The sequence below is a fragment of the Manis pentadactyla genome, chromosome 1 (genome assembly GCF_030020395.1).
Source record: "Manis pentadactyla isolate mManPen7 chromosome 1, mManPen7.hap1, whole genome shotgun sequence".
NCBI classification, from domain to species: domain Eukaryota; kingdom Metazoa; phylum Chordata; class Mammalia; order Pholidota; family Manidae; genus Manis; species Manis pentadactyla.
The window spans coordinates 81,510,491-81,537,908 of NC_080019.1; the positions used below are offsets into that span (position 1 = coordinate 81,510,491).

The window sequence follows — 27,418 nt, forward strand, 5'->3', positions numbered from 1 at the left end:
AGAAGAGGGACTCTGATTCTGGTTTGTATGTTATTGTTGTGTGACTTTCGGCAAGTTATTTCACTTTTCTCTGCTTGTTTCCTCACTTGTAAAATAGGGATAATATAACAAGATCTAACTCACAGGGATGTTATGAGAATTTCATATGTAAAGCACTTAAGAGAAAGCCCTCCATATGTGTTTACTAGGTTATTATCTATTTCTCAAGTTTGCCTAAGAATTTTCACAATTATAACCATGAAGGTATTTACCAAATAATTATTGCTTTTTACATTTTTAAAAGAAGTAACAGCAAACCAAAGACTCTAAAGAACTACTCACTGGATCCATTAAAAACACACGAGAAGCTGCAGAAAGATTCAAACCAACTCCACCTGCTTTTAAGGATAGAAGCATTATAGTTGGTGATCCTGCTTCTGTGTTTTGAAAACACTGAATTGATTCAACTCTTTTCCTTTGGGCCATAGAACCATCCAAACGAGTAAATACAAATCCAGAAGCTCTAACAGAAGAAACAAGAGACAAATATATTGAATAATTAAAAATCTCTTCATTCAAACCAATTCTTCACTCATTCATTCTGACAGATATTTACTAACCATCTACTAATATGTCAGGCTTTGCAGTCAACTTTTTAAAAAAAAATTAAGGGTCTACTCCTAAAATGCTCCCAGAAAATATTCTTAATTTTGACTCAATGTTATTTTTAAAAAATGAAATGAATAAAACTGGTAAAACAATTTTTTTTTGCTATTCAAATCAAAACATTTATGTAAAATCCTTTTACTCAAAGTGAGAAATACTGTTGAAACTTACCTGAGTGGTGTTTCTATTAAAGACAGGAACGTTGTAAACTGAGAAACAACTAAACTTTTTATGTTGGGGTTCTTCTTTCTTAAGTCAATCAATGCATGCATTAAGGCATTAATCTGAGAAAAATAAGGATATCCATTAGATTACATTTTGAATTGGCAAAATAAATCTAAAATGTTTTTATTATGGAGAAGTCCTGTGATGTTATTTTCCTAAAATGCAAGACCACTAATCTCCTTAAAAATTAAGATAGCTGTCAGAATGCTATCATAATCTGAGCCTTTTCTTTCTTCTCAAATTCACCGCTAAAAATAAAAAACCAGTAACTACCAACAGAGTATAATGTTCAAATGACAAGATTAAAAGAATCATTATTTTTATACATGGTATCCTTATATAAATGTAAAAAAAATACTCAAATATTTATATATTACCTTCGAACTAGATGTCCATTCCATATTAGACTTTTTCTCAGTGTCACATGCCAATTCTTCTGGAGGACATTCTAATAAATTGTCTCCATGTATATCATTTCTGCATAAAGGGCATTTAGCATGTGGCTATATAAGAAACACATTATGAGTGACACTTATCAAAGGAAGAGAAATATAAATCTGCCTAAAATTTTAAAAAGGCATGTTAAAGTCTATATACCCTTAATAGCTAGCATTTTATTAGGCCTTTCATTAGATTCATCCATTTGAGATAAATCTGTACATGCTGAATTCCAGGCAGGTATAAATGTTCTGTTCTAAAGTAAGATGGGCAAAAAAGAGTGCAAAAATGTTTGTGACCTTGATTAGCAGCAAGAGCTTGAAACAATGCATATCATTTGCAGACAAGAAACTGTAAGTTTCTTAAACCTAACTATAATACAGAACACTAGTTAGAACTATTTTTTGGAAAAAAAAATTTTCTTCTTAATGGTTTAGAAAGCCAGTCCACATCTGTTAAATCCTACCAAGCTCATTTTCAAATCAGTATCTGTTGTGTCCATTTGTACCAAGACATACTAATAAATGAAGATTATCTCTAAAATCATTCCAAATACGATTACAATAAAAAAAATTCTTAAGTTAAAACCAGTATAGTGGTGTTGCCTTTAGGGAGGAAAGAGATGGCAAATAATTGAGAGGGTGCACAAGGAGACCTGGGTAATAGATACATGGATATGTTTACTTCATAAATTCATTAAGCTATACAATCATGTCTTATGCATTTTTTTTCCATATTTATATTATGTATCAATAAAAATGGTTTTAAAAAGTGTACCTCAGCTGAGGGACTGCTTAAAGTATTATTCCACTTCAAAAAATTCTACCAAAAACAAGAATCCAGACCTGCCTTATCCAATACAACAGCCAATACAATGTGGCAATTAAGCTCTTGAAATATGGCAGAGCCCACTGAGATGTGCTATGTGCGTATACCATCAAATTTTGAACACTTAAACCTAAAAAAAAAGCATGTCAAGTATCTCATTAACAATTTTCATATTTTAGATATACTAGAGATAAATAAGTATGTATTGTAAAAATTAACTTCCTATTTCTATAGAAAATTTAGAATTACCTTTGTATCTCCCATTATCCCTGTGATCTTAATTAGTAAAACTAGCATGTTGACTGAGTATGCCTCCAAAATTGTCTGAATTATGTCTCTGTTAAATGTGCTTGATTTTAAGAACTATATCAACTATTACAACACTGATATAATTAACCATAAAAGGTACACTAGTAAATCCAGGTGCAAAACTCTTTATAGCCTGTTAAGACTTGGGTTTTCATTAAACTCAAAACTGATAAACCACTCCATCAAAACTGTATCACACATAAAACTAACCTGCTCATTCTGAATGACTTGACAAATACAGGGTTTGCAGAAGACATGTGCACAATGTGTTATGACAGGAACCGTTAAAGAATCCAAGCAAATTGCACATTCTTCATCGGAACCTGAGCTCAGAATTAATTTCATCTTTCTTATTAACTTTTTTCGTAGTTCTTCAGGTGTATCATTTCCTAGAGAAAAGGCTGAAAAATTAATTTCAGAGCAAGATTTGTAATATGACTAGACAAGTTAATCTTCCTTAATACAGGAAAAGGTGTTCTTGGGTAGTCTTTAGTCTTTTTCTATCATAGCAAAAGATATAGTTCAATTTTGAAATTTTAAGAAAAATACAGAAGCTACAATAGTAGACAATCCACATAATATACCTTACACAGAAGGATCATTATAACAATCTGCACGTACTACCATGGAATGAAAGGCAGATCCAATGTGAACTTCTGTCTGAGAGTCTTTCACTGGAAATCAGGAAGGACCACCTTTAATATTGCATTTCATTAGTAAGAGACTACTGGGTATATTCCCAATTGAGTTCTATATTAAAAAGTGTCCATTTGACAAATAATTAAACTTAAGCCATATGAAAAACTACTCTGATTTAAATATCTCTAACAAATATAATGGTGTAAACCAATCCCACTTACTTACCTGAGGGACCACTGGAAGACACTGCGTTTGTAAGAAGGTGAGTATGACAACAAATCTGCCGCAATCTAAGTAAAAGGCCCAGGACATCTGCATAGTGTGCAAGGACAGTCCCTTCATTAAAATACCTAGAGGAAAAACAAATACTATGAAGACCTTTACACAATATTGCAAATTCTAAAACAGTGGACTAAAAATGACACTGTTCTCTTGTTCTCTGGAAATCACTTCAAAACAAGAATGGAAAACAGAAAAGCAAACTCTAATGAAACTAGGAGGTATTTGTAATAATAGAGCAAAATATATGAGAAATGGTTGCCAACAGCAGTAAAAGTTGGATAGGAAGATACTGAGAGGAATGACTACAGATCTCAAACAGACCTGCCAGAGCCCAATTCTTCAATACAGATGGAATGCCTTGAGGTAAAACCAACACCTCTCATGCACAAAAAACAAAAACAGGGTAGATGGCTGATAGCCTGAACTTCCCTGGACAAGTTTCACACCAAGAAGTAGGGAAGGCAAGCTGAATAAGGAAACACATGGACCTACTGTATTTTCAGAAAAGACTATCAGCATAACATTCCATATTGTAAGGAGCTCTAAAACTTCTGATCTCTTTGCATGAGCACAAGTAAAACCTGAAAGAACTCACATGTAACCCTCAGTTATAATTAAATAGAGGTTATTTCCTGCTGGTCTGGGACACAGCAATGATCTCTCCCCCTTCATATTCAGTAAAATATGAACCTCCTGCAAATAGCCAGTCCAAAAAGAACTCAAGACATTCAAATATAAGAAATAGAGGTTCATAATGAAGGGGGAGAGATCATTGCTGTGTCCCAGACCAGCAGGAAATAACCTCTATTTAATTATAACTGAGGGTTACATGTGAGTTCTTTCAGGTTTTACTTGTGCTCATGCAAAGAGATCAGAAGTTTTAGAGCTCCTTACAATATGGAATGTTATGCTGATAGTCTTTTCTGAAAATACAGTAGGTCCATGTGTTTCCTTATTCAGCTTGCCTTCCCTACTTCTTGGTGTGAAACTTGTCCAGGGAAGTTCAGGCTATCAGCCATCTACCCTGTTTTTGTTTTTTGTGCATGAGAGGTGTTGGTTTTCCCTCAAGGCATTCCATCTATATTTTTGTAATACCTGCTTTTAGGTTTTGTGTCAGGTACTCTGGTTACTGAGGTAAATAAGGCACAGGAAGAAATAATCAACAAAGAACAAGGGAGGGAACAAATGGCAGTGGAAAGGTCACCAGAAAAATGATGCCATACAAAAATATAAATTATGAGCAAAAGACACTGCCATGATTTAATAGCACTCAGTAAAATAATTCCTTGTAAAACAAAACAAAACAAATAGCTTAAAGCACAAAGAGCTTTGAAAAGGTATGGCAAAACAGATGAGAGATGAACTAGTATTTGCTCAAGAGTGTGAAAGAGAAAATGAACCACCAGAGAATGAAAGCCACATTTAAAGCAGCATGAAAGAGACAAGCTACTGATAAAAACATAGAAAGAATGTGGGAAACAAGATAGAGATAAGTAACAGAAAGACGTAAAGAATTAGAATAAAATGGTATTTATGGAAAACAACAACATACATAGAAAATAATGAATAGAAAACAAAATTTATGGAAAACTTTTCAGAAAGGGGATTTTAAAAAAATCCTGGAATCTTCAGATGTAAATGGTACCACATCCACATGTTCCAGACAAAATCAACATAAAGAGGTACTAGTCCAACTGCTGGGCTTTAAAGAAAAAAAATAAAATGAAATCACTGTTTCCCACAGAAATTCTTGATATAAAATACATAATAATGACAATACAGGTTCTGAAGGAAGAATGGGTTATCCAAAAGTTATATACTAAGTTAATCTGATATTAAGTGTTAAGGCAATAGAAAAAATGCAGCCTAATGATTAAAAGCACAGCTTCTAAAGCTAGACTGAGTTCAAAACCTGGCTCTGCCAATATAATTATGAAACCTTGGACTGGTTTCTTTCCTCAGCTGAAACAGAGGCATGGTAATATACACACCTCACTGCACTACTGTATTTAAAGAGTTAATACATGGACAGCATTTAGAATAGTGTCTGTACTATGGTAACAAATACATACGTATATATATCTGCTGTTCCATTATTAGTAGTAATAGTAGTATTACATCAACAAATCTAAATATTCAAGAATGCAAAGAACAGCAATACAATATAAAGCTAAAACTTACAAACTCTAGAACCAAACTTTCAATTTGAACCAGCTGACATTCACCACCTATGTGACATAGTAGTGTAAGTTAACTAACTGCTCTCTGCCTCAGATTCTTCATGTGTAAAATGGATAATCATTGTATTAATAAGACTGTGAATTAATAAAGCACTCAGATGAATGCATAACCTCCAGTAAATGTTAGGAAAGGTATTACCTATTAAAAAGGACACACTTAAAGTAATGTTTCTTTTCTGACAACATATTTTCAATAAAGTTACTCTCTTTCGACTGGGGAGAATGGGAGGGTAAGGAGGGATAAGGGCGGGGAAGAAGAAAGGGGGTATTATGATTAGCATGTATAATATGGGGGGTGGGGGAAAGGGGAGGGCTTTGCAACACAGAGAAGACAAGTAGTGATTCTACAATATCTTACTATGCTGATGGACAGTGACTGTAATGGGGTTTTGGGGGGGTCTTGGGGTAGGGGAGAGCCTAGTAAACATAAATAAAAACAAAGAAACAAAGAAACAAACAAAAAAGTTACTCTCTTTCAACCTCTTCAAACAGAATAACCTTTACAGTCTATTATTCCCTGGCATGGTCATTCTTAAACTGGTAATCAGCATTTTAGTTTAAGATGATTCTTGTGAGTGCCAGAGAATGGAGTAGAAGCCTCCTCTTACCTCACCAGTCACTCCCGTCCTCATCTCTCACTCCCTCTCTTGGTGATCTCATCCAGTCTCATGGCTTTAATTACCATCTACATACACACAGGTGACTTTCACATTTATGTATTAAACCAAGAACATTCCCATGAACTCCAATCTCATATCTAACTGACTACACATCTTCACTTGGAAATCTCAGAGTCATTACACAATTGTCCAAAACTGAGCTTCTGATCTCCCTGAAAAAATTCTGTTATTCCCTTACATCTATTTCTGCAAATGGTTATTTTGGTACTTCTAAGTCACTCATGTGAAAAACTGTGGAGTTACCTTTAATTCCTTTCTCTCACAACCCATACCATATCAATCAGCAAGCTCTGTTAATTCTACCTTCAAAATATAACAGAATCTGGCCATTTCTCACCCCCTCATCACTAGTCCTGTAGTGAAACCCATTATCTTATTTTATTGCCACTGTTCTCCCTATTTACAGTTATTCCTACAATCTAAGTCTTAACAGCAGCCAGTGATCCTTTTAACATAGAAATAAGATTGTTACTCTCTTAGCTCAAAACCTTTCAAAGGTTTTTAATCTCATAAAAAGTAAAAGCAAAAGTCCTTGAAATATGCCACAATGCTTTACATAACTGTCATCCACCCCAACTGCAGTTTGACATCACTATTTTCCATCTTGCTCAAATTATCCAGCCATACTTACCTTTTTGTTGCTCTTCAAGCTCACCAGGTATGCTTCCAAGTCAGAGCCTTAACACTTGCTGTTCCCTCTGCCTGAAATGCCCACCAACCCCAATCTCCTTTAGATCATTTTTTCACATATTTTCACCTTCTCAGTGAGGTTTTCCCTGAACACCTTATTAAAACAGCTTCAGTATTCCCTATCCTCTTTCTCTTTTTTATTTTTCCATGAAATTTAATTTTTCAAGTTGTCTGTTTCCTCCCACTGAAATATCAACTCCTTGAGGGCAGACTAGACATTACTGTCTATTTTATGTTGCTGTATCCCAATGTGTCTAACACTGCCTGGCATACAGGCATTCAATAAATTTTGGTTAAAAGTATATGAAGGAACTTCAATCACCATTATAAGATTTTGAACTCTGAAATCTCGTGCTTAGAACAATTATTTCTCCAAATGTCTAATTTCTATTGAACCTGCTTTGAACCTCACTAAAGATCCTATGTGCTGAAGATTCTCTTATTTACTTAGCCGTGCTCTGCCTTCATTTGATTCCTACTCATTCTGGTTCTTATGGGCATTCTTGTCAAACATGCTCTTGCTTGGACTAGAATGTCTCACCTACCAACCCCCAATCCTTTTAATATAACTTCATTGGCTCCTATTCCCAGATTTCCATGTTGCTGAAATATACTGATGTAATAAGTCAATATGACTACATTGACTTATCTTCTACATATATCAAATAAAACATGAAGCCTCTCTACGCTTAAAAACGTTGTTTACAGTGGCTGCAAATCCAGTCTAACTTCCTCAGCTTACTCTGTAGATACCCTTGTCTCCTATTTCACTAATCATACGCTTAATGTTATTTATCCTCACACTAGGCTTTATCTTCTTCCACCAATTTGCTGTATTCTCATATCTCTAGTCTCTCCCACGTTCTCTTTTTTCTCAAGGTGGCTACCCAAACAAAACTATCAAAAACAAACTGATTCAACAACCAGTCTCACTTTTTCCTTCCTTTCAAAAGACAAACTTCATGAACAAGGGTCTAACGCTATAGCTATTTCTTTGCAATCTCCCTATTCCTACAATTCACTATATACCTCATTATGCTGGTGAAACTCTTCTGAGTTTATACCAGTAACCTCTGAATCACCAAACTGGCTCTTCTAAGTCTCTACAATATGTGATATTACTGACCATTCACTCTTTCTTGACTATGCTGGTTTTTTTCTCGGAATCTGACAACTTTCTTTACTTTCTTCATACTTCTCCCTTGATGGGCTTTCTGACAGTAGCTTCTCTTTACTTACCTATTTCTTAAATGTGGACATTTCCTAAGGTTTTGGCCCTTAATAGGTGTATTTTCTCTCTCTCTATATATATTCTTCTCTCATGTTTTTATCTATTCCCATGACACAGAGCTAGGAACACAAGTAGGCAATTGCAGTCAGAAGACTAGCAATTCAGACCTTGCCCTTTCATGAAAACTTAAAATTTTTGCCTAACTTACAGAATTACTTATCTGGTAGATTATAATATTATTTCATTCAACTATTAATTCATAAAAATTTTAAAAACGAAGCAAATTATCTTTCAATATACTTCAGACATTGTTGCTAACATAGCTAAAAACTGCTATTCAGTTAAATAGGAAGTAGAGAAAAAAAATTATTTTCTAATATGGCTTTCTTTCTCCATACCTTCCAATTGTAGCTCTGCCTTCATTTTTCACAGACTGATAGATCTTTCTCTCTTCATCTGAAAGTGTAATATGCTGAATAAATACTTTACGTTCTGGCAACTCCAAAACAGGTTTTCCTTTAATTTTGCTTGTCTTTGTTCTTCTAAGTGTGATATTTTTAATTAGGGACTGTAAACGCCTAGTCAAAATAAAACAGATAATTATGTAACTTTTTATATCTATGTAAGTTGATTCAGTATGAACAAAAAAGAACACTTATAACCTTAGTAAAGCTTTTTTTTTAAGGAAAGGAAAATAAAACCTTATTTCAAGTTTTATCCAATTTGATAATCACAGACATATTCTATAAATGGTAAATTATATCAACAAATACATTGAAATGTGCCCTCAATTCAATACCTGTCAATTTAATTTTCTTTTATCCTTTACTTACTTTTCTTGAGCTTCTCCCCATTTTAATTCTAATCACTAACCTTTTTATTCTTCAATTCCGTCAACTACATCACTCAATAGTCAACACGCAAATTCTTAATAAGCACCTATTAAGTACAAGGCATAATACTAAATACCATAAAATATAAATTTGAGTAAGATTGTCAAAATTTTCAATAATAAATGAGTAATTTTTATAAAGTAATGACTACCAAAAAATCAAAAGATGTGATGTGACAATTCCGAAAAGAAATGCCTTCTGAGTTCCACAACATTTACAGTACCTTCTGAATATCAGAAAACTACGAGGCATTGTCAATCTCTAAGAAAAGGTTTTTCCTAACACTGTATTATAAATACAATTTTTTAAATTGGAATTTAAATAGTTGGTTCTAAGGCATCAAGAAGATGGTACTGCACACTAGGTTAGTGGCTTTTGAACCTTTCTAACTATAGTCCACAGTAAGAAATGCATTTTACTCCATCCAGCAAATATACACACACATACACATGTAACAGAAACCAACATTTCACAAAACAATACGTATGTGTGATGTACTCTATTTTTAAATTGTCTACTCTATTTCCTTTTATGTTACTTGCCATTTTTATAACGATTTCACAAACTAATGTATTCCAAAGCTTTTGAAAACCACTACTCTAGACAAAAAAACTTAAACCACATTAACCTAGTACCTTGCAAAATGACTGTCAACAAGTTAAATTTTATTTATGTTCTCAACTTTTATCTGTCTCCATTAAGATAAAACTCATAAAACTCTTGCTGATGCTGTACATAACATCATTCATTCGATTACGACTGTAAAATGCTATACAGGATAATTTATGAAAATTTAGTGTATACTGGATGCTCAGAGCATGTAATTTTTCCTGTCACTAATTCATCTACTAACAGTAGTTTCAGAGTGTAAAAGCAACACAAAAAAGACCGTTAACACTCTGCCTTTCCTTTCAGTCTGAGTGAATGAAGGGAAGAAGGGGCTATGTTTGAGTGGTAGTTGGAAATCTTTGTCTCCCCAAACAAGAAACACTAGGTTCTGAGAGTCAGTGGCATTACGCTGTAAACACTTTAAGAGGAAAGCAACAGTCAAGTTAGAATAGTAATGACAGTGGAAATGGTTCATGCCACTAACAGTTATTTGTAACTAATAATAACCAGCTGTCACAAAATTTCTTACCTAAGTCCTCCTTCATCTCCCATTGTGACAGGACGTTGTATTGTTCTATGCCACCATTCTCTATCAAGAAATGGTTTAAGTTTTAAAAAGGAAAGAAGGGACCACAAGTCCTTTAAAGAATTCTGAATTGGAGTACCTAAAACAACAGGAAATGGTTATAGTTCTATAGCCAGAGTATGCTATCAGAAAATCCATCTGGTCCAGAGAAGACAATAGTGGAAAAGGGGCACTCTGTACTATGCATACCCACTATCAACTTATGATGATAATACCCTGTTAAATAGATGTACAATGTCAAAATACAGTTTGGGTTTAATTTTTAATTCTCACATTTGCCATACTGACAAAGAAAAAGACCACAGATTAAGTAAATCCAACTTTCTACTTAGAAACATTTGCTTATTTGATTTTCATAGCAGCACTAGCAAGAAGGAAAACAATAATCTGAGTTTATAATCTCTTCCATTTTATAGTCCAGGTGTCATGAGTAGCAGACTCCAATCAAGATTCTGATTGGAGGATTAAAGGGTCTAACAAGTGTTTTAATTAAATTGTTTCTATGATTAATTTTGGGGCAGACTTTATATCCACTTGAAGTTCACAAAGTTACCTAAGTAACTTAATGATACATACTTGTAAATAAATTTTTAAAATAATTACCTGTCAATACCCATCTTCTTTCTGCTTCTAAATCAAGTACAGCTTTTGTCTGCTGAGCATTTGGATTCCTTATGGCATGTCCTTCATCCAGGATCACTCTTAGCCACCTTATGCTATGTAATGGACTATCACCTTTAGTCTGAAATGTTTCACATGATTAATAACAAAGGAAAGTAATAGTACTTCATGTAATTTGATAAATGAGTTGTTATTACTTTTTAATATCAACACTATGCGGTAGATACTGCTTTAAGTGGTACTTAATACATTAAGTTATTGAATGTTCACAAGCTTATGAAACCTTATTATTACTTTTATTTCACAGATGAGAAAATTGAAGCACCAAGGTGAAAAGTATGTTGCTCAAAGTATTACAGCTAGGAAGTGGCAAAGCTAGTATTCAAACCGAGTAGTCTACCTCTCTGCTGAGACCTTGGTTCAATACACTGTTATTCTGCTTCAGATTAAAACACATATTTAAAAAAAACACAGAAACTGTCAGTTATAAGAATTATTTGAACATACTTTCTTTTTTGTAAAGGTTCTTACCAAAAGACTGAAATTTTGACAATAGGTATTTTTGAAAAACATTTTAACTTAAAAGAACTGGAATTATATAGGCAAACAACAATTAGACTTTTAAATGAATTAGGAAACTCAGGAATTTCAGCTACAAGAAAGCTTATTTTTAAACTGAGATGGTCATTAATCAAATCACTGTGATAGAAAACAAAATTCTAGAACATTAAAAAAACAAATCACTTATACATTGTTATATGTGCTTAATTATAACTCAAATTTAAGATTTTAACTTCAACTGTTCTAAATGGAAAATATTCCTAAGTATCTAAATGAAGTCCAACCCACTCTTGCAAAACAGTAAAAAACTTCCTATATATTCTTAAGTACTTATAAAGAAAAAAAAGGTATAAAGCCTGAATTTTAGAACACTTTAGTAATCTTGAAGCATATTTCTCAAATTCACCTTTTGAAAATCTGAGTATAACCATACTTACTCCATAATCATGAGTTAAAATATTGTATGTTGTCAAAACAATATCCTGTTTTGAAAGCAAGGTTGGGTCTCTAATACGATCAGGACCATAATACACATAAAAGTTCAAGTGCACATCTGATTTTATATGTTGCCCAAACTGGTCCTAGAAGAAAATTAGAAATATCTTGAATAATAAGCAGATTAGTGTCAGGCTTAATGTATGTATGTATAAAAAGCACTGTCCAGGCAATAGTGTCACAAACTACTCAAATTATATAAAAATCTAAACTAAAAGAACAATGATAATAACAGTACTAATTATTATTTTGTCAGGAAAACTGACATATACACAATAATTAAGTTTATATAAATTGTGTCTGGCCCTACCAATATGAACAAGCCACTTCATTTTTAAGAGGAAAAGACAACCAAGATTCTTTAAAAACAGTACTTAGTTTTTTAAAAATTTAGTATTTTAACAAAAAAAGATTTTTAGAAGCAAGCACTTCCCATTTGATCAAAATGTGCAGGGGAGAGTCGAGATGGCAACATGAGAGGTGAGATGGAGAACTCCCCCCAAAACCACAAATACTATAAAAATGTAGTTAATTGATACAACTAATCCTAAAACATCAACAAGAAAGAAGGCTGAACCAGACTGCATACAGACCTCATGAACAGAGCAGACCTCACAAAACGGTAAAAGTAGGAAAGCCTTAATCCGGTGGGACCCAAGCCCTTCCCCCACCCCAGCTCACGGGCGGGAGGAAGAGAAACGGAGCAGGGGGAGGGGTGGAAGCTGGGGACTGCTGAACACCTAGCCCTGGAGAACTGCTTTGGGAGCAGAAACCTACATTGTGTGGTGCTCTGGACAGGCTGAGTGCGTGAGAGACTGAGATTCCAGCCGTTTGTGGAGGAGAGGATCCACACTGGATCACTCTGTGTCAGAGGAAAGGCAGGCCGTCTGAGAGGCTTCCTAGCAGCGAGAGGGCTGCTGAAGGGGCGGAGCTTGCTGCGGTGGGAGGGGAGAGCTGGACAAGGTTGTCTGGGCACACTCTGCTCAGCTGCTTGAGAACTTTGAGGAGCTTCAGGCGCCCCATCCCCCTGGCTGCCTACTCAACTCTGAGGCACCCCTCTCTGCTGTGCCTTCCTCCTAGCCTACTAGCATCGGTTTGCAAACCAGCAGTCACTGTGCTGGCATCAGGCCAGCCAGAGGGAGGCCCTGCCTACAACAGCTAGAGACGCAAAGCACAGAAGCTTACACCTGTGTGCTCAGCCCAGGTGTAAGCAGATAGGCACCACAGACAGGAATCAGGAAACAAATCTTTCCTCCCTCCAGGCACCAGCTACATTCCTCTACGACCACCACCCTCACTCTAGGGGCTGAGCAGCTCCAGAGACTGGAGCTTCTGGGCACTACGGGGCACCACACAGAAATATGAAATGTCAAAAAGAACATGGTTCAGACAAAAATCACACAAACCCCAGAAAAAGGGCCAAATGGAACGGAACACACCAATCTGCCTGAAAGAGAGTTCAAAATAAAAATTATAAACATGCTTATGGAGGTACAGAAAAATATTCAAGAACTCAGAAACGAATTTAAGTCGGAGAGTCAATCATTAAGAAATCCCATATCTGAAATGAAACATACACTGGAGGGATTTAAAAGCAGATTAAATGTAGTAGAAGAGATGGTAAATGGAACAGAAATTAGAGAAGAGGAATACAAAGAAGCCAAGGCACAGAGAGAAAAAAAGAATCTTTAAGAATGAAAGAATATTGAAAGAACTGTGTGACCAATACAAACAGAACAGTATTTGCATTATAGGGGTACCAGAAGAAGAAGAGGAAAACGGGATAGAAAGTGTCATTGAGGAGGTAATTGCTGAAAACTTCCCCAATCTGGGGAAAGAGATAGTCTTTCAAGCCATGGAGGTACACAGATCTCCCAACACAAGGGACCCAAGGAAGACAACATCAAGACATATAATAATTAAAATGTCAAAGATCAAAGATAAAGGCAGACTTCTAAAAGCACCTAGAGAGAGAAAAGATCACATACAAAGGAAAACTCATCAGGCTATCATCAGACTTCTCAGCAGAAACCTTACAGGCCAGAAGGGAGTGGCATGATATATTTAATTCAGTGAAGCAGAAGGACCTTGAACCAAGAATACTCTACCTGGCAAGGTTATCATTTAAATTTGAAGGAGGGATTAAATAATTTTCAGATAAGCAGAAGTTGAGAGAATTTACCTTCCACAAACCACCTCTACAGTGCATTTTGGAGGGACTCCTATAGATGGAAGTATTCCTAAGGCTACAAAGATGTCACACAAGGGAGAGACAAAGAGTACAGAATATGATTCATAACATACAAAGAATGGAAGAGGAAGAAAAAGGAGGGGGAAAAAAAGAACATTTAGATTGTGTTTGTAATAGCACACAAAGTGAGTTAAATTAGACTGTTAGACAGTGAGGGAATTACCCTTGAACCTTTGGTAACCACGAATCTAAAGCCTGCAATGGCAATAAACACATACCTATCGATAACCACCCTAAATGTAAATGGACTGAATGTACCAATCAAAAGACACAGTAATAGAATGGATTAAAAAAACAGGACTCATCTATATGCTGCCTATAAGAGGCTCACTTCAAACCCAAAGACATACACAGACTAAAAGTGAAGGGATGGAAAAAGATATTTCATGCAACTAATAGGGAGAAAAAAGCAGGAGTTGCAGTACTAGTATCAGACAAAATAGACTTCAAAACAAAGAATGTCACAAGAGACAAAGAAGGAAATTACATAATGATAAAGTGGTCAGTCCAACAAGAGGATATAACTATTATAAATATCTATGCACACAACACAGGATCACCTACATATGTGAAACAAATACTAACAGAATTACAGGGGAAATAGAATGCAATGCATTCATTTTAGGAGACTTCAATACACCACTCACTCTGAAGGACAGATCAACCAGATAGAAAAGTAGAGACAGAGGCACTGAACAACATATTAGAACAGATGGACCTAACAGACACCTAGAGAACACTCCATCCAAAAGTAATAGGATATACATTCTTCTCAAGTGCACATGGAACATTTTCAAGAATAAATCATATACTAGGCCACAAAAAGAACCTCAGTAAATTCAAAAAGACTGAAATTGTACCAACCAGCTTCTCAGATCACAAAGGTATGAAACAAGAAATAAATTACACAAAGAAAATGAAAAAGCCCACAAACACATGGAGGCTTAATAACATGCTACTAAATAATCAATGGATCAATGACCAAATAAAAACAGAGATCAAGCAATATATGGAGACAAATGACAACAATTCAACAACACAAAATCTGTGGGACATAGCGAAGGCTGTGCTGAGGGAAATATATTGCAATACAGACCTTTCTCAGGAAAGAAGAACAATCCCAAGTGAATAGTCTAAACTCACAATTAATGAAACTAGAAAAGGAAGAACAAATGAGGCCCAAAGTGAGTAGAAGGAGGGACATAATAAAGATTAGAACTGAAATAAATAAAATTGAGAAGAATAAAACAATAGAAAGAATCAATGAAAGCAGGAGCTGGTTCTTCAACAAAATAAACAATAGATAAATCCCTAGCCAGACTTACCAAGAGAGTCTACACACATAAACAGAATCAGAAATGAAAAAAGAAAAATCACTTCAGACACCACAGAAATACAAAGAATTATTAGACAATACCATGAAAAATTACATGGCAACAAACTGGATAACCTAGAAGAAATGGACAACTTCCCAGAAATATAAAACCTTCTAAGGCTGACCCAGGAAAAAACAGAAAATCTGAGTAGACCAATTACCAGCAAAACAATTGAATCGGTAATCAAAAAACTACCTAAGAACAAAACACCTGGACCAGATGGTGTCACTGCTGAATTTTATCAAACATTTAGTGAAGACCTAATACCCATCTTCCATAAAGTTTTCCAAAAAGTAGAAGAGGGCGGAACACTCCCAAACTCATTCTATGAAGCCAACATCACCCTAACACTAAAACCAGGCAAAGACACCACAAAAAAAGAAAATTACAGACCAATATCCTTGATGAACAAAGATGCAAAAATATTCAACAAAATATTAGCAAACTGAATTCAATAATACATCAAAAAGATCATCCATCATGATCAAGTGGGATTCATCCCAGGGACGCAAGGATGGTACAACATTGGAAAATCCATCAACATCATCCACTACATCAACAAAAAGGTCAAAAACCACATGATCATCTCCATAGATGTGGAAAAAGCATTTGACAAAATTCAACATCCATTCATGATAAAAACTCTCAACAAAATGGGTATAGAGGGCAAGTACCTCAACATAATAAAGACCATATATGACAAACTCACAGCCAACATTATACTTAACAGTGAGAAGCTGAAAGCTTTTCCCTTAAGATCGGGAACAAGACAAGGATGCCCACTCTCCCCACTTTTATTCAACATAGTTCTGGAGGTCCTAGTCATGGCAATCAGACAAAACAAAGAAATAAAAGGCATCCAGATTGGCAAGGAAGAAATTAAACTGTCACTATTTGCAGATGACATGATATTGTACATAAAAAACCCTAAAGAATCCACTCCAAAACTACTAGATCTGATATCTGAATTCAGCAAAGTTACGGGATACAAAATTAATATACAGAAATCTGTTGCATTCCTATACACTAATGATGAACTAGCAGAAAGAGAAATCAGGAAAACAATTCCATTCATAATTGCATCAAAAAGAATAAAATACCTAGGAATAAACCTAACCAAGGAAGTGAAAGACCTATATCAGGGTATAATATTCTCTTAAGAGAAATTAAAGAGGACACTAACAAATGGAAATTCATTCCATGCTCTTGGCTAGGAAGAATTAATATTGTCAAAATGGCCATCCTGCCTAAAGCAATCTACAGATTCAATGCAATCCCTATCAAAATACCTACAGCATTCTTCAGTGAACTAGAGCAAATAGTTCTAAAATTCATATGGAATGACAAGACCCCGAATAGCCAAAGCAATCCTGAGAAGGAAGAATAGAGCAGGGAAAATTACACTCCCTGATGTCAACCTCTACTACAAAGCCACAATAATCAAGACAATCTGGTACTGGCACAAGAGCAGACCCGCAGACTACTGGAACAGAACAGAGAGCCCAGATATAAACCCAAGCATATATGGTCAATTAGTATACGATAAAGGAGCCATAGATATACAATGGGGAAATGACAGCCTCTTGAACAGCTGGTGTTGGCAAAACTGAACAGCTACATGCAAGAGAATGAAACTGGATTATTGTCTAACTCCATACACAAAAATAAACTCAAACTGGATCAAAGACCTGAATGTAAGTCATGAAACGATAAAACTCTTAGAAAAATATATAGGCGAAAATCTCTTGGACATAAACATGAGCAACCTGTTCATGAACATATCTCCCCAGGCAAGGGAAACAAAAGCAAAAATGAACAAGTCGGACTATATCAAGCTGAAAAGCTTCTTTCTGTACAGCAAAGGACACCATCAACAGAACAAAAAGGTATCCTACAGTATGGGAGAATATATTCATAAATTACAAATCCGATAAAGGGTTGACATCCAAAATATATAAAGAGCTCATGCACCTCAACAAACAAAAAGCAAATAATCCAATTAAAAAATGGGCAGAGGAGCTGAACAGACACTTCTCCAAAGAAGAAATTCAGATGGCCTACAGGCACCTGAAAAGATGGTCCACATAGCTAATCATCAGAGAAATGCAAATTAAAACCACAATGAGATATCACCTCATACCAGTTAGGATGGCCAACATCCAAAAGACAAACAACAAATGCTGGCAAAGATGCGGAGAAAGGGGAACCCTCCAACACTGCTGGTGGAAATGTAAACTAGTTCAACCATTGTGGAAAGCAGTATGGAGGTTCCTCAAAAACTAAAAACAGAAATACCATTTGACCCAGGAATTCCACTCCTAGGAATTTACCCTAAGAATGCAACAGACCAGTTTCAAAAAGACATATACACCCCTATGTTTATCACAGCACTATTTACAATGGCTAAGAAATGCAAGCAACCTAAGTGTTCATCAGTAGATGAATGGATAAAGAAGATGTGGTACATGTACACAATGGAATATTATTCAGCCATAAGAAGAAAACAAATCCTACCATTTGCAACAACATGGATGGAGCTAGAGGATAATATGCTCAGTGAACTAAGCCAGGCAGAGAAAGACAAGTATCAAATGATTTCACTCATCTGTGGAGTATAAGAACAAAGAAAAAACAAAAGGAACAAAACAGCAGCAGACTCACAGAACCCAAGAAGGGAATAACAGTTACCAAAGGAAAAGGGACTGGGGAGGATGGGTGGGAAGGGAGGTATAAGGGGGGAAAAGGGGCATTACAATTAGCACACATAATGTAGTGGGATGGGGGACACAGGAAAGGCAGTATATACAGAGAAGACAAGTAATGATTCTATAGCATCTTACTACGCTGATGGAGAGTGACTGTAATGAGGTATGTAGGGAGACTTGATAATAGGGGGAGTGTAGTAACCATAATGTTGTTCAAGTAATTGTACATTAACGATATAAAAAAAAATCTTTAATGTTTCCATTAGGGGAGTTAATATCAAAATTAAACAGTAAAAGAATACCAGCCAATATTTTCATGAATATATAGAGAGATTCAAGTACAGTATCTACTTTCATTCACTTACTATAGGCCTATTTGCCAGGTATAAACCAGGATGGTACAGTTAAAAAGAAAAAAAAATCCTGGTCCCTGCACTCTTTGAGGACAGGATCAGTATTTTATTTATTTACTTTTAATCATGAAAACAATAGATTTGGGAGATTCTGAGCAGATTAGAGACAACACACCAGGGAGGCACAGCTGGGAAACTATTACCTGAGAGATTATGAAGCCCTATACAAGAATGGCAGAAGAAAGAACAGAATGGAAAGGATAGGTGTGAAAGAACAATGCTAAGAAAGGACTGACGGGACTGATGGGATAAAATTAAATATGAGATATGAACAAAAGGGAGAAAACAAAGAAAGAAGCCTCTGATACTTAAAATGACTGCCTAGAAGAACTGTGTGACAAAGATATAGCAAAGTTTCTACAAAGAAGAGAAAAGCAGTAAAAGATAATGAGTATTATTATTGTAGACATTTAAAATTTTTGATCACTATAGAATATTTGACTAGAGAAATATACTAGGAAAATTCAAATACTGGCCTGTAATGCAAGTGTAGATATGGACTTTAAAGTTATCAGCAGACAGTACAGGAAGCTATAGAAATGCATAAGATTTTCTAAGGAGAACATGTACAATGAGAAAAGAAGGTTAGGGGCAAAGTCTACAGAATACCAGTATTTAAAGAACAGGCTTCTGCTTCTATTGGGAGATGATGTTTGGGATATGATTTAAAATACTCCAGCAAAGAAAAAAATAAAGCAAATGTGGTAACCTTTTGAAATTCCTGAATGCTGATGAGTAAATATTCATATTATTAAAAAAAAAACTACAATGTTTTAAGGTGGGAAAAAAGCAGACTAAATAGAAACCATGGGAGAAAAATAGAGGCAGAGAAAAACAGTGGTCAGAAAATTAGAGTAGCAATCAAAATTCTTTTGGGGTGGGGGTACAAAGAATATCAAAGTTTCAAGAAGGAATACAAGATCAATTTTAAAATTTGTAATTTATGTTCATTCCCCCTCATTAAAAAAAGTTTAAAGATGGCTTACAAAGTAAGACATAACGAAAAGTTTTAGAAGGAAAAAAAAATCAGGGCAGAGGAAAAGAAAAAGGAAATTCACTGGACACAGCAATAATGACATCACTGAAGCCCATTGAAGCCTTCACAAAGAGAGTTTCTACACAGGGTGGGTGGGAGCAAAAACTGGACTACAGTGGGCTGAAGAGAGAATGAAACCTGAAACAGTAATGGCAAAAATACAGAGAAGAGGGAAAATGCAGAGTTTTATTAAGGAATTTGGTAGAAAAGGATAAAGAAGCTAATGAGAAAACAACAACTTCCTTGAAACAGAACAGAGCATATCTGTGGAAGGATTAGATTTGAAATAGAATAATATTAACTTTTCTGGAGAAGTAGAACTCTAGCGTGAATTTCTAGTCACTGTGCTAGTGTGTGTGTGTGTGAATGACATTAAGTTTATTATTTCATTTTCCATTAAGAAGTTAAGTAACTTGCATAAATATCCAGAAAAAGCTTGTGGCAGGAGGAGATTAGTATCTTACTCCTTTAACTGGATTCTCTCCCATGTCTGAAGACAAACAAGGTAGTTCTAGCCTACTCATTAGGGTGCTGGGTCATTTACCTGAGGGCTAGAAACAGAGAAGCTTGTTGAGGGACTGCGAAATTCTAATTCTTGACCACAAATCCCTATATGCCCAACCATGCCTCAATCCTTTAAAACTAAGTTTTCTCACAATCTTAGTAGGCAAGATTTTGCTAAGGTTTCCTTTCTGAGGTTTGGTGTTTTCCAAATACAAAACTATTTGGAATACTGATTACCATTTTAAAAATACATTTCTGCATCCCAAGCTCTTAAAGAATCACAGTTCTATTGTTTATACCTCTGTTAATACTCATAAACCACACTATGAAACAGCCATTTAAGTACTCATGTACTGCCCTTCCCACAATGGACCATACATCAAAAGAAAGAGCAATTTTGTTGAAAGAAAAGAAAAAAGAGTAAGAGAGAAGTTAAACTCATTCTGGTCCAAGAGAAAAAAATGACACAGTAATCAGGTGTAATTTTTTTTAAAAACACCCAGAACTTGTAATAAAAAGGTAAGCTTACATAAAAATCAAGAAATGAAAAGAGGCTATGGATTTTGACAATTAGGCAATAACTACTGATCTTTTCCAATGCAATTTAGAGATCTGGTGGCAGAAGACAGATGACAATGTTAGAGAGTTAGTAAGTAAAAGTACAAAGTGGAAATTAAACTCCAAGATGTGGAGGAGAGGAGGAGCCAAGATGGTGTCATGAGTAGTTCAGCGGAAATCTCCTCCCAAAAACATATATATTTTTGAAAATACAACAAATGCAACTATTCCTAAAAGAGAGACCAGTGGATACAGTACAATAGCCAGGCTACATCTACATCTGTGAGAACTCAGCATTACACAAAGGGGTAAGATACAAGCCACGGCCCAGCAGGACCCGAGTGGCCCCTGCACCCCACCTTCCCAGTGGGAAGAAAGGAGTCAGAGCGGGGAGGGAGTGAAAACCCGGGACTGCTAAACAACCAGCTCTAGTAATCCGCACCAGGAGCGTAGACACACAGTGCATGGTGTGCTAGATATTAGAGAAACGGAAGGGCAAAATCTGCGAGCAGGTCCCCCAAACCGGCTCCTCTAGGATAAAAGAAAAGCGAGTGCTTTTCGAAAGTCTTAAAAGGACAGGGTCCTCACAGCTAGACGGAATTATCCCGGCACACTCAGCCCAGCAGCTGGGAACCCCAGGGAGCTCCAGGCGCCCTAACCCCCTGGGCGGCAGCACAGCTCTGAAGACCCTCACAGTGATAAGCAGACTGCCAGTCGTTCCCCTGGCCGGCGCAGACCCCAACACACCAGCCCAGTAGTGTGTGAGCCGGCGGCGGCAGCTGACCGAGGGGCCCGGGAGTGGCCCGCATGAACCGGCGGCAGTGGCAGCTGACCAAGGGGCCTCGGGGGGCGGCCCATGCAAGCCCACGGTGGCAGCGGCCAAGTGAGCGACACGAGAGCAGCCTGTGCAAGCCTGTGCCGGCCGAGCTGCCAGGGCACAACCGCACAGAATCTCCTCTCAGCGCACAGCCACCCGGGTCAGATCCAAAGGCCACCATGAGTGTTCAGCTGCCCGGCAGAGACGCCACTCTCACAGGAGAGCACACACGGTGCGCCTGCCACTCCCTGCAGGGCTCTGCACTACCCTGATGGAGACCCTGCCTACAGCAGCTTAGGGGACTAACCCAGAGGCTGCTCTAGGAGTGCAGGTAACCAACACAGGCAGCGGAGAAAGGCAAGGTGACCAGCAAGCAGGAAAGGACTTTGTATTCCCAGCTGACACACATGCTACCTGCCTACAGCTACGTCTATCATCATGAAAAGGCAGAAGAATTTGGTCCAGTCCAAAATTACCCAGACAACCCCGAAGAGAGGGCCTGGGGAGATATATTTAACCAATCTCCCTGAAAAAGAATTCAAAATAAAGGTCATAACCATGCTGATGGACCTGCAGAGAAATTTACAAGAGTTAAAGGATAAAGTTGGGAGGGAGAATACAGAAATAAAACAGTCTCTGGAAGGACTTAAGAGCAGACTGGATGAGGTGCAAGAGTCTGTTAATGGAATAGAAATCAGAGAACAGCAACACAGAGAAGCTGATGCAGAGAGAGAAAAAAGGATCCCAGGAATGAAAGAATATTAAGAGAACTGTGTGACCAATCCAAATGGAACAATATTCGCATTATAGGGGTACCAGAAGAAGAAGAGAGAGAAAAGGGATAGAAAGTGTCTTTGAAGAAATAATTGCTGAAAACTTCCCCAAACTGGGGGAGGAAACAGTCTCTCAGACCATGGAGGCCCAAAGAACTCCCAACACAAGAGGCCCAAGGAGGACAAACACCAAGACACATAATAATTAAAATGGCAAAGATCAAAGACAAGGACAGAGTATTAAAGGCAGCTAGAGAGAGGAAAAAGGTCACCTACAAAGGAAAACCTTTTAGGCTATCATCAGACTTCTCAACAGAACTTACAGGCCAGAAGAGAACGGCATGATATATTTAATACAATGAAACAGAAGGGCCTTGAACCAAGAACACTGTATCCAGCACCATTATCATTTAAATATGAAGGAGGGATTAAACAATTCCCAGACAAGCAAAAGTTGAGGGAATTTGCCTCCCACAAACCACCTCTACAGGGTATTTTAGAGGGACTGCTCTAGATGGGAGCACTTCTAAGGCTAAATAGATGTCACCAGAGAATATAAAATCACAAGAAAGAAAGCAGACCAACCAAATACTAACTAAGGGCAAAACATAAAATCAACTACCCACAAAAGCAGTCAAAGGAAACACAAAAACCCACCTCAACAAACAAAAAACAAATAATCCAATTAAAAAATGGGCAGAGGAACTGAACAGACAGTTCTCCAAAAAAGAAATACAGATGGCCAACAGACACATGAAAAGATGCTCCACATCGCTAATTATCAGAGAAATGCAAATTAAAACCACAATGAGGTATCACCTCACACCAGTAAGGATGGCTACCATCCAAAAGACAAACAACAACAAATGTTGGCGAGGTTGTGGAGAAAGGCGAACCCTCCTACACTGCTGGTGGGAACGTAAATTAGTTCAACCATTGTGGAAAGCAGTATGGAGGTTCCTCAAAATGCTCAAAATAGACTTAACATTTGAATTCCAGGAATACCACTCCTAGGAATTTACCCTAAGAATGCAGCACTCAAGTCTGAAAAAGACAGATGCACCCCTATGTTCATCGGAGCACTATTTACAATAGCCAAGAATTGGAAGCAACCTAAGTGTCCATAAGTAGATGAATGGATAAAGAAGATGTGGTACATACACACAATGGAATATTGCTCAGCCGTAAGAAGAAAACAAATCCTACCATTTGCAACAACATGGATGGAGCTAGAGGGTATTATGCTCAGTGAAATAAGCCAAGCGGAGAAAGAGAAATACCAAATGATTTCACTCATCTGTGGAGTATAAGAACAAAGGAAAAACTGAAGGAACAAAACAGCAGCAAAATCACAAAACCCAAGAATGGACTAACAGGTACCAAAGGGAAAGGGACTGGGGAGGATAGGTGGGTAGGAAGGGATAAGGGGGGGGGGGGGGAGAAGAAAGGGGGTATTATGATTAGCATGCATAATGGGGGGGTGGGAGAAAGGGGAGGGCTGTACAACACAGAGAAGACAAGTAGTGATTCTACAACATTTTGTTACGCTGATGGACAGTGACTGTAAAGGGGTTTGTGGGGGGGACCTGGTATAGGGGAGAGCCTAGTAAACATAATATTCTTCATGTAAGTGTAGATTAAGGATAACAAGAAAAAAAGAAAGAAAGAAAAGGGGGATTACTCCCTGGTACGATAAAACTAACTGTAAATCAACGATTAATGCATGCTTTAAATATCCTTAATTTTCATCATTTAAAGGGTGTCAGATGATCAGCTATGGAAGTACATTTTTCTGATATTCCTTTCTCTTAAAAAAAAAAAAAAGCAGTTCCTGTGTGGTGATCTCCAGTAAGTTCTTCACGATGATATAAAGGGCATATCAAAGGGTGGGCAAAGGGTTTGTTTGTGTTTATACAGAGGATCAAAGCCTAATTTGGCTACCCAGAAAACGAATTAAGATACGATAAGAAGAAGAACTTCCAACATCAACATTCTCTGGAAGAGTCATTCCAGAAGATGATCATCAAAAAACTTCAACAAAGATCCTGGCACTGTTGCAGTTGTAGCTGCATTCATCCCACCAGTTCCTGGACTTGCAATTGGAATGAAGAAGGAGATATCTAAGCTGGCCTGTGCATACAGTAAAACAACAAATTTGACAGGATCTATACTGTCGGAACTCAACCAAGAATTTGGAGAAGTGCAAGTTGCAGAGCTCCAAAATCTTGCGACTACAGACTATCTACTGTTAAAAGAACATATGGGAGGGAGGGGCGGAAGATGGCGGCGTGAGTAGAGCAGCGGAAATCTCCTCCCAAAACAACATATATCTATGAAAATATAACAAAGACAACCCTTCCTAGAATAAAGACCAGAGGACACAGGACAATATCCAGACCACATCCACACCTGAGAGAACCCAGCGCCTCGCGAAGGGGGTAAGACACAAGCCCCGGCCCCGCGGGAGCCGAGCGCCCCTCCCCCCAGCTCCCGGCGGGAGAAGAGCAGGCAGAGCGGGAGGGAGACGGAGCCCAGGGCTGCCGAACACCCAGCCCCAGCCATCCGGGCCAGAGTGCAGGGCCCTCGATACTGGGAAAACAGGGCAGCAAGAACAGTGAGCAGGCACTGGAGGCTGGGCGACAGAGGACATAAGAAAAGCGCGCGACCATTTTTTTTTTTTTTTTTGCTTTTTTGCTGCTTTGTTTTGGCGAGCGCTTTTTGGAAGTCTTAAAGGGACAGGGACCCCAATACTAGGGAAACAGGGCAGAAAGACTGGTGAGCAGAGGCCTGAGGCTGGCACCGGAGAATAAAGAAAAACGAACGACCACCTTTTTTTTTTAATTAAAAAAAATTTTTTTTTTAATTAAAAAAATTTTTTTCTTGTTTTTTTTTGTGGTCGTTGTTTTGTTTTGGCGGGTGCTTTTTGGAAGTCTTAAAGGGGCAGGGCGGGTCACTTAATCCAGAGGTAGGGAATCCGGGATCTCTGGGCACCATAACCCCTGGGCTGCAGGGAGCAGGGTGGCCCCTTACGGAGATAAATAGCCTCCCAGCAGCTCCTGCTCCAAAGCGACTCCACCATTTTGGAGTAGCTGCCCGAGCCAGGCCACGCCCACAGCAACAACGGAGATTAACTCCATAGCAGCCGGGCAGGAAGCAGAAACCCTGTCTGCGCGCAGCTGCGCAGCACAAGCCACTAGAGGCCGCTGTTCTCCCAGGAGAGGAGGGCCACAAACCAACAAGAAAGGAAGTCCTTCCAGCCGTCACTCGTCCCAGCTCTGCAAACTATTCCTATCACCATGAAAAGGCAAAGCTACAGGCAGACAAAGATCACAGAGACAACACCAGAGAAGGAGACAGACCTAACCAGTCTTCCTGACAAAGAATTCAAAATAAGAATCATAAACATGCTGACAGAGATGCAGAGAAATACGCAAGAAAAATGGGATGAAGTCCGGAAAGAGATCACAGATGCCAGAAAGGAGATCGCAGAAATGAAACAAACTCTGGAAGGGTTTATAAGCAGAATGGATAGAATGCAAGAGGCCATTGATGGAATTGAAATCAGAGAACAGGAACGCATAGAAGCTGACATAGAGAGAGACAAAAGGATCTCCAGGAATGAAACAATATTAAGAGAACTCTGTGACCAATCTAAAAGGAACAATATCCGTATTATAGGGGTCCCAGAAGAAGAAGAGAGAGGCAAAGAGATGGAAAGTATCTTAGAAGAAATAATTGCTGAAAACTTCCCCACACTGGGGGAGGAAGTAATGAAACAGACCACGGAAATACACAGAACCCCCAACAGAAAGGATCCAAGAAGGGCAACACCAAGACACATAATAATTAAAATGGCAAAGATCAAGGACAAGGAAAGAGTGTTAAAGGCAGCTAGAGAGAAAAAGGTCACCTATAAAGGGAAACCCATCAGGCTAACGTCAGATTTCTCAACAGAAACCCTACAGGCCAGAAGAGAATGGCATGATATATTTAATACAATGAAACAGAAGGGCCTTGAACCAAGGATACTGTATCCAGCACGACTATCATTCAAATATGACGGTGGGATTAAACAATTCCCAGACAAACAAAAGCTGAGGGAATTTGCTTTCCACAAACCACCTCTACAGAACATCTTACATGGACTGCTCTAGATGGGAGCACTCCTAGAAGGAGCACAGCACAAAACACCCAACATATGAAGAATCGAGGAGGAGGAACAAGAAGGGAGAGAAGAAAAGAATCTCCAGACAGTGTATATAACAACTCAATAAGCGAGCTAAGTTAGGCAGTAAGATACTAAAGAGGCTAACCTTGAACCTTTGGTAACCACGAATTTAAAGCCTGCAATGGCAATAAGTACATATCTTTCAATAGTCACCCTAAATGTTAATGGGTTGAATGCACCAATCAAAAGACACAGAGAAACAGAATGGATAAAAAAGCAAGACCCATCTATATGCTGCTTACAAGAAACTCACCTCAAACCCAAAGACATGTACAGACTAAAAGTCAAGGGATGGAAAAACATATTTCAAGCAAACAACAGTGAGAAGAAAGCAGGGGTTGCAGTACTAATATCAGACAAAATAGACTTCAAAACAAAGAAAGTAACAAGAGATAAAGAAGGACACTACATAATGATAAAGGGCTCAGTCAAACAAGAGGATATAACCATTCTAAATATATATGCACCCAACACAGGAGCACCAGCATATGTGAAACAAATACTAACAGAACTAAAGGGGGATATAGACTGCAATGCATTCATTCTAGGAGACTTCAACACACCACTCACCCCAAAGGATAGATCCACTGGGCAGAAAATAAGTAAGGACACGGAAGCACTGAACAACACAGTAGAGCAGATGGACCTAATAGACATCTATAGAACTCTACATCCAAAAGCAGCGGGATATACATTCTTCTCAAGTGCACATGGAACATTCTCCAGAATAGACCACATACTAGGCCACAAAAAGAGCCTCAGAAAATTCCAAAAGATTGAAATCC

General features: G+C 37.6%; 1 protein-coding gene across 7 annotated transcripts in view; it reads right to left on the reverse strand.

Moving 5' to 3' along the window:
* The window catches only part of HLTF (helicase like transcription factor), an 87,772-nt gene that overhangs the window by 7,013 nt on the left and 53,341 nt on the right, over window positions 1–27,418 (reverse strand). For 5 of the 7 annotated variants that reach the window (XM_057498990.1, XM_036896363.2, XM_036896361.2 and 2 more), the window contains 9 exons: window positions 11,915–12,058; window positions 10,899–11,037; window positions 10,239–10,374; window positions 8,606–8,785; window positions 3,310–3,434; window positions 2,656–2,846; window positions 1,248–1,373; window positions 817–929; window positions 322–502 (listed from right to left, as the gene is read on the reverse strand). In XM_057498990.1, coding sequence (XP_057354973.1) covers window positions 322–502; window positions 817–929; window positions 1,248–1,373; window positions 2,656–2,846; window positions 3,310–3,434; window positions 8,606–8,785; window positions 10,239–10,374; window positions 10,899–11,037; window positions 11,915–12,058 — 1,335 coding nt within the window. The remainder of the gene's footprint in view (window positions 1–321; window positions 503–816; window positions 930–1,247; window positions 1,374–2,655; window positions 2,847–3,309; window positions 3,435–8,605; window positions 8,786–10,238; window positions 10,375–10,898; window positions 11,038–11,914; window positions 12,059–27,418) is intronic. The other 2 variants (XM_036896365.2, XM_036896364.2) reach the window with 1 other exon arrangement.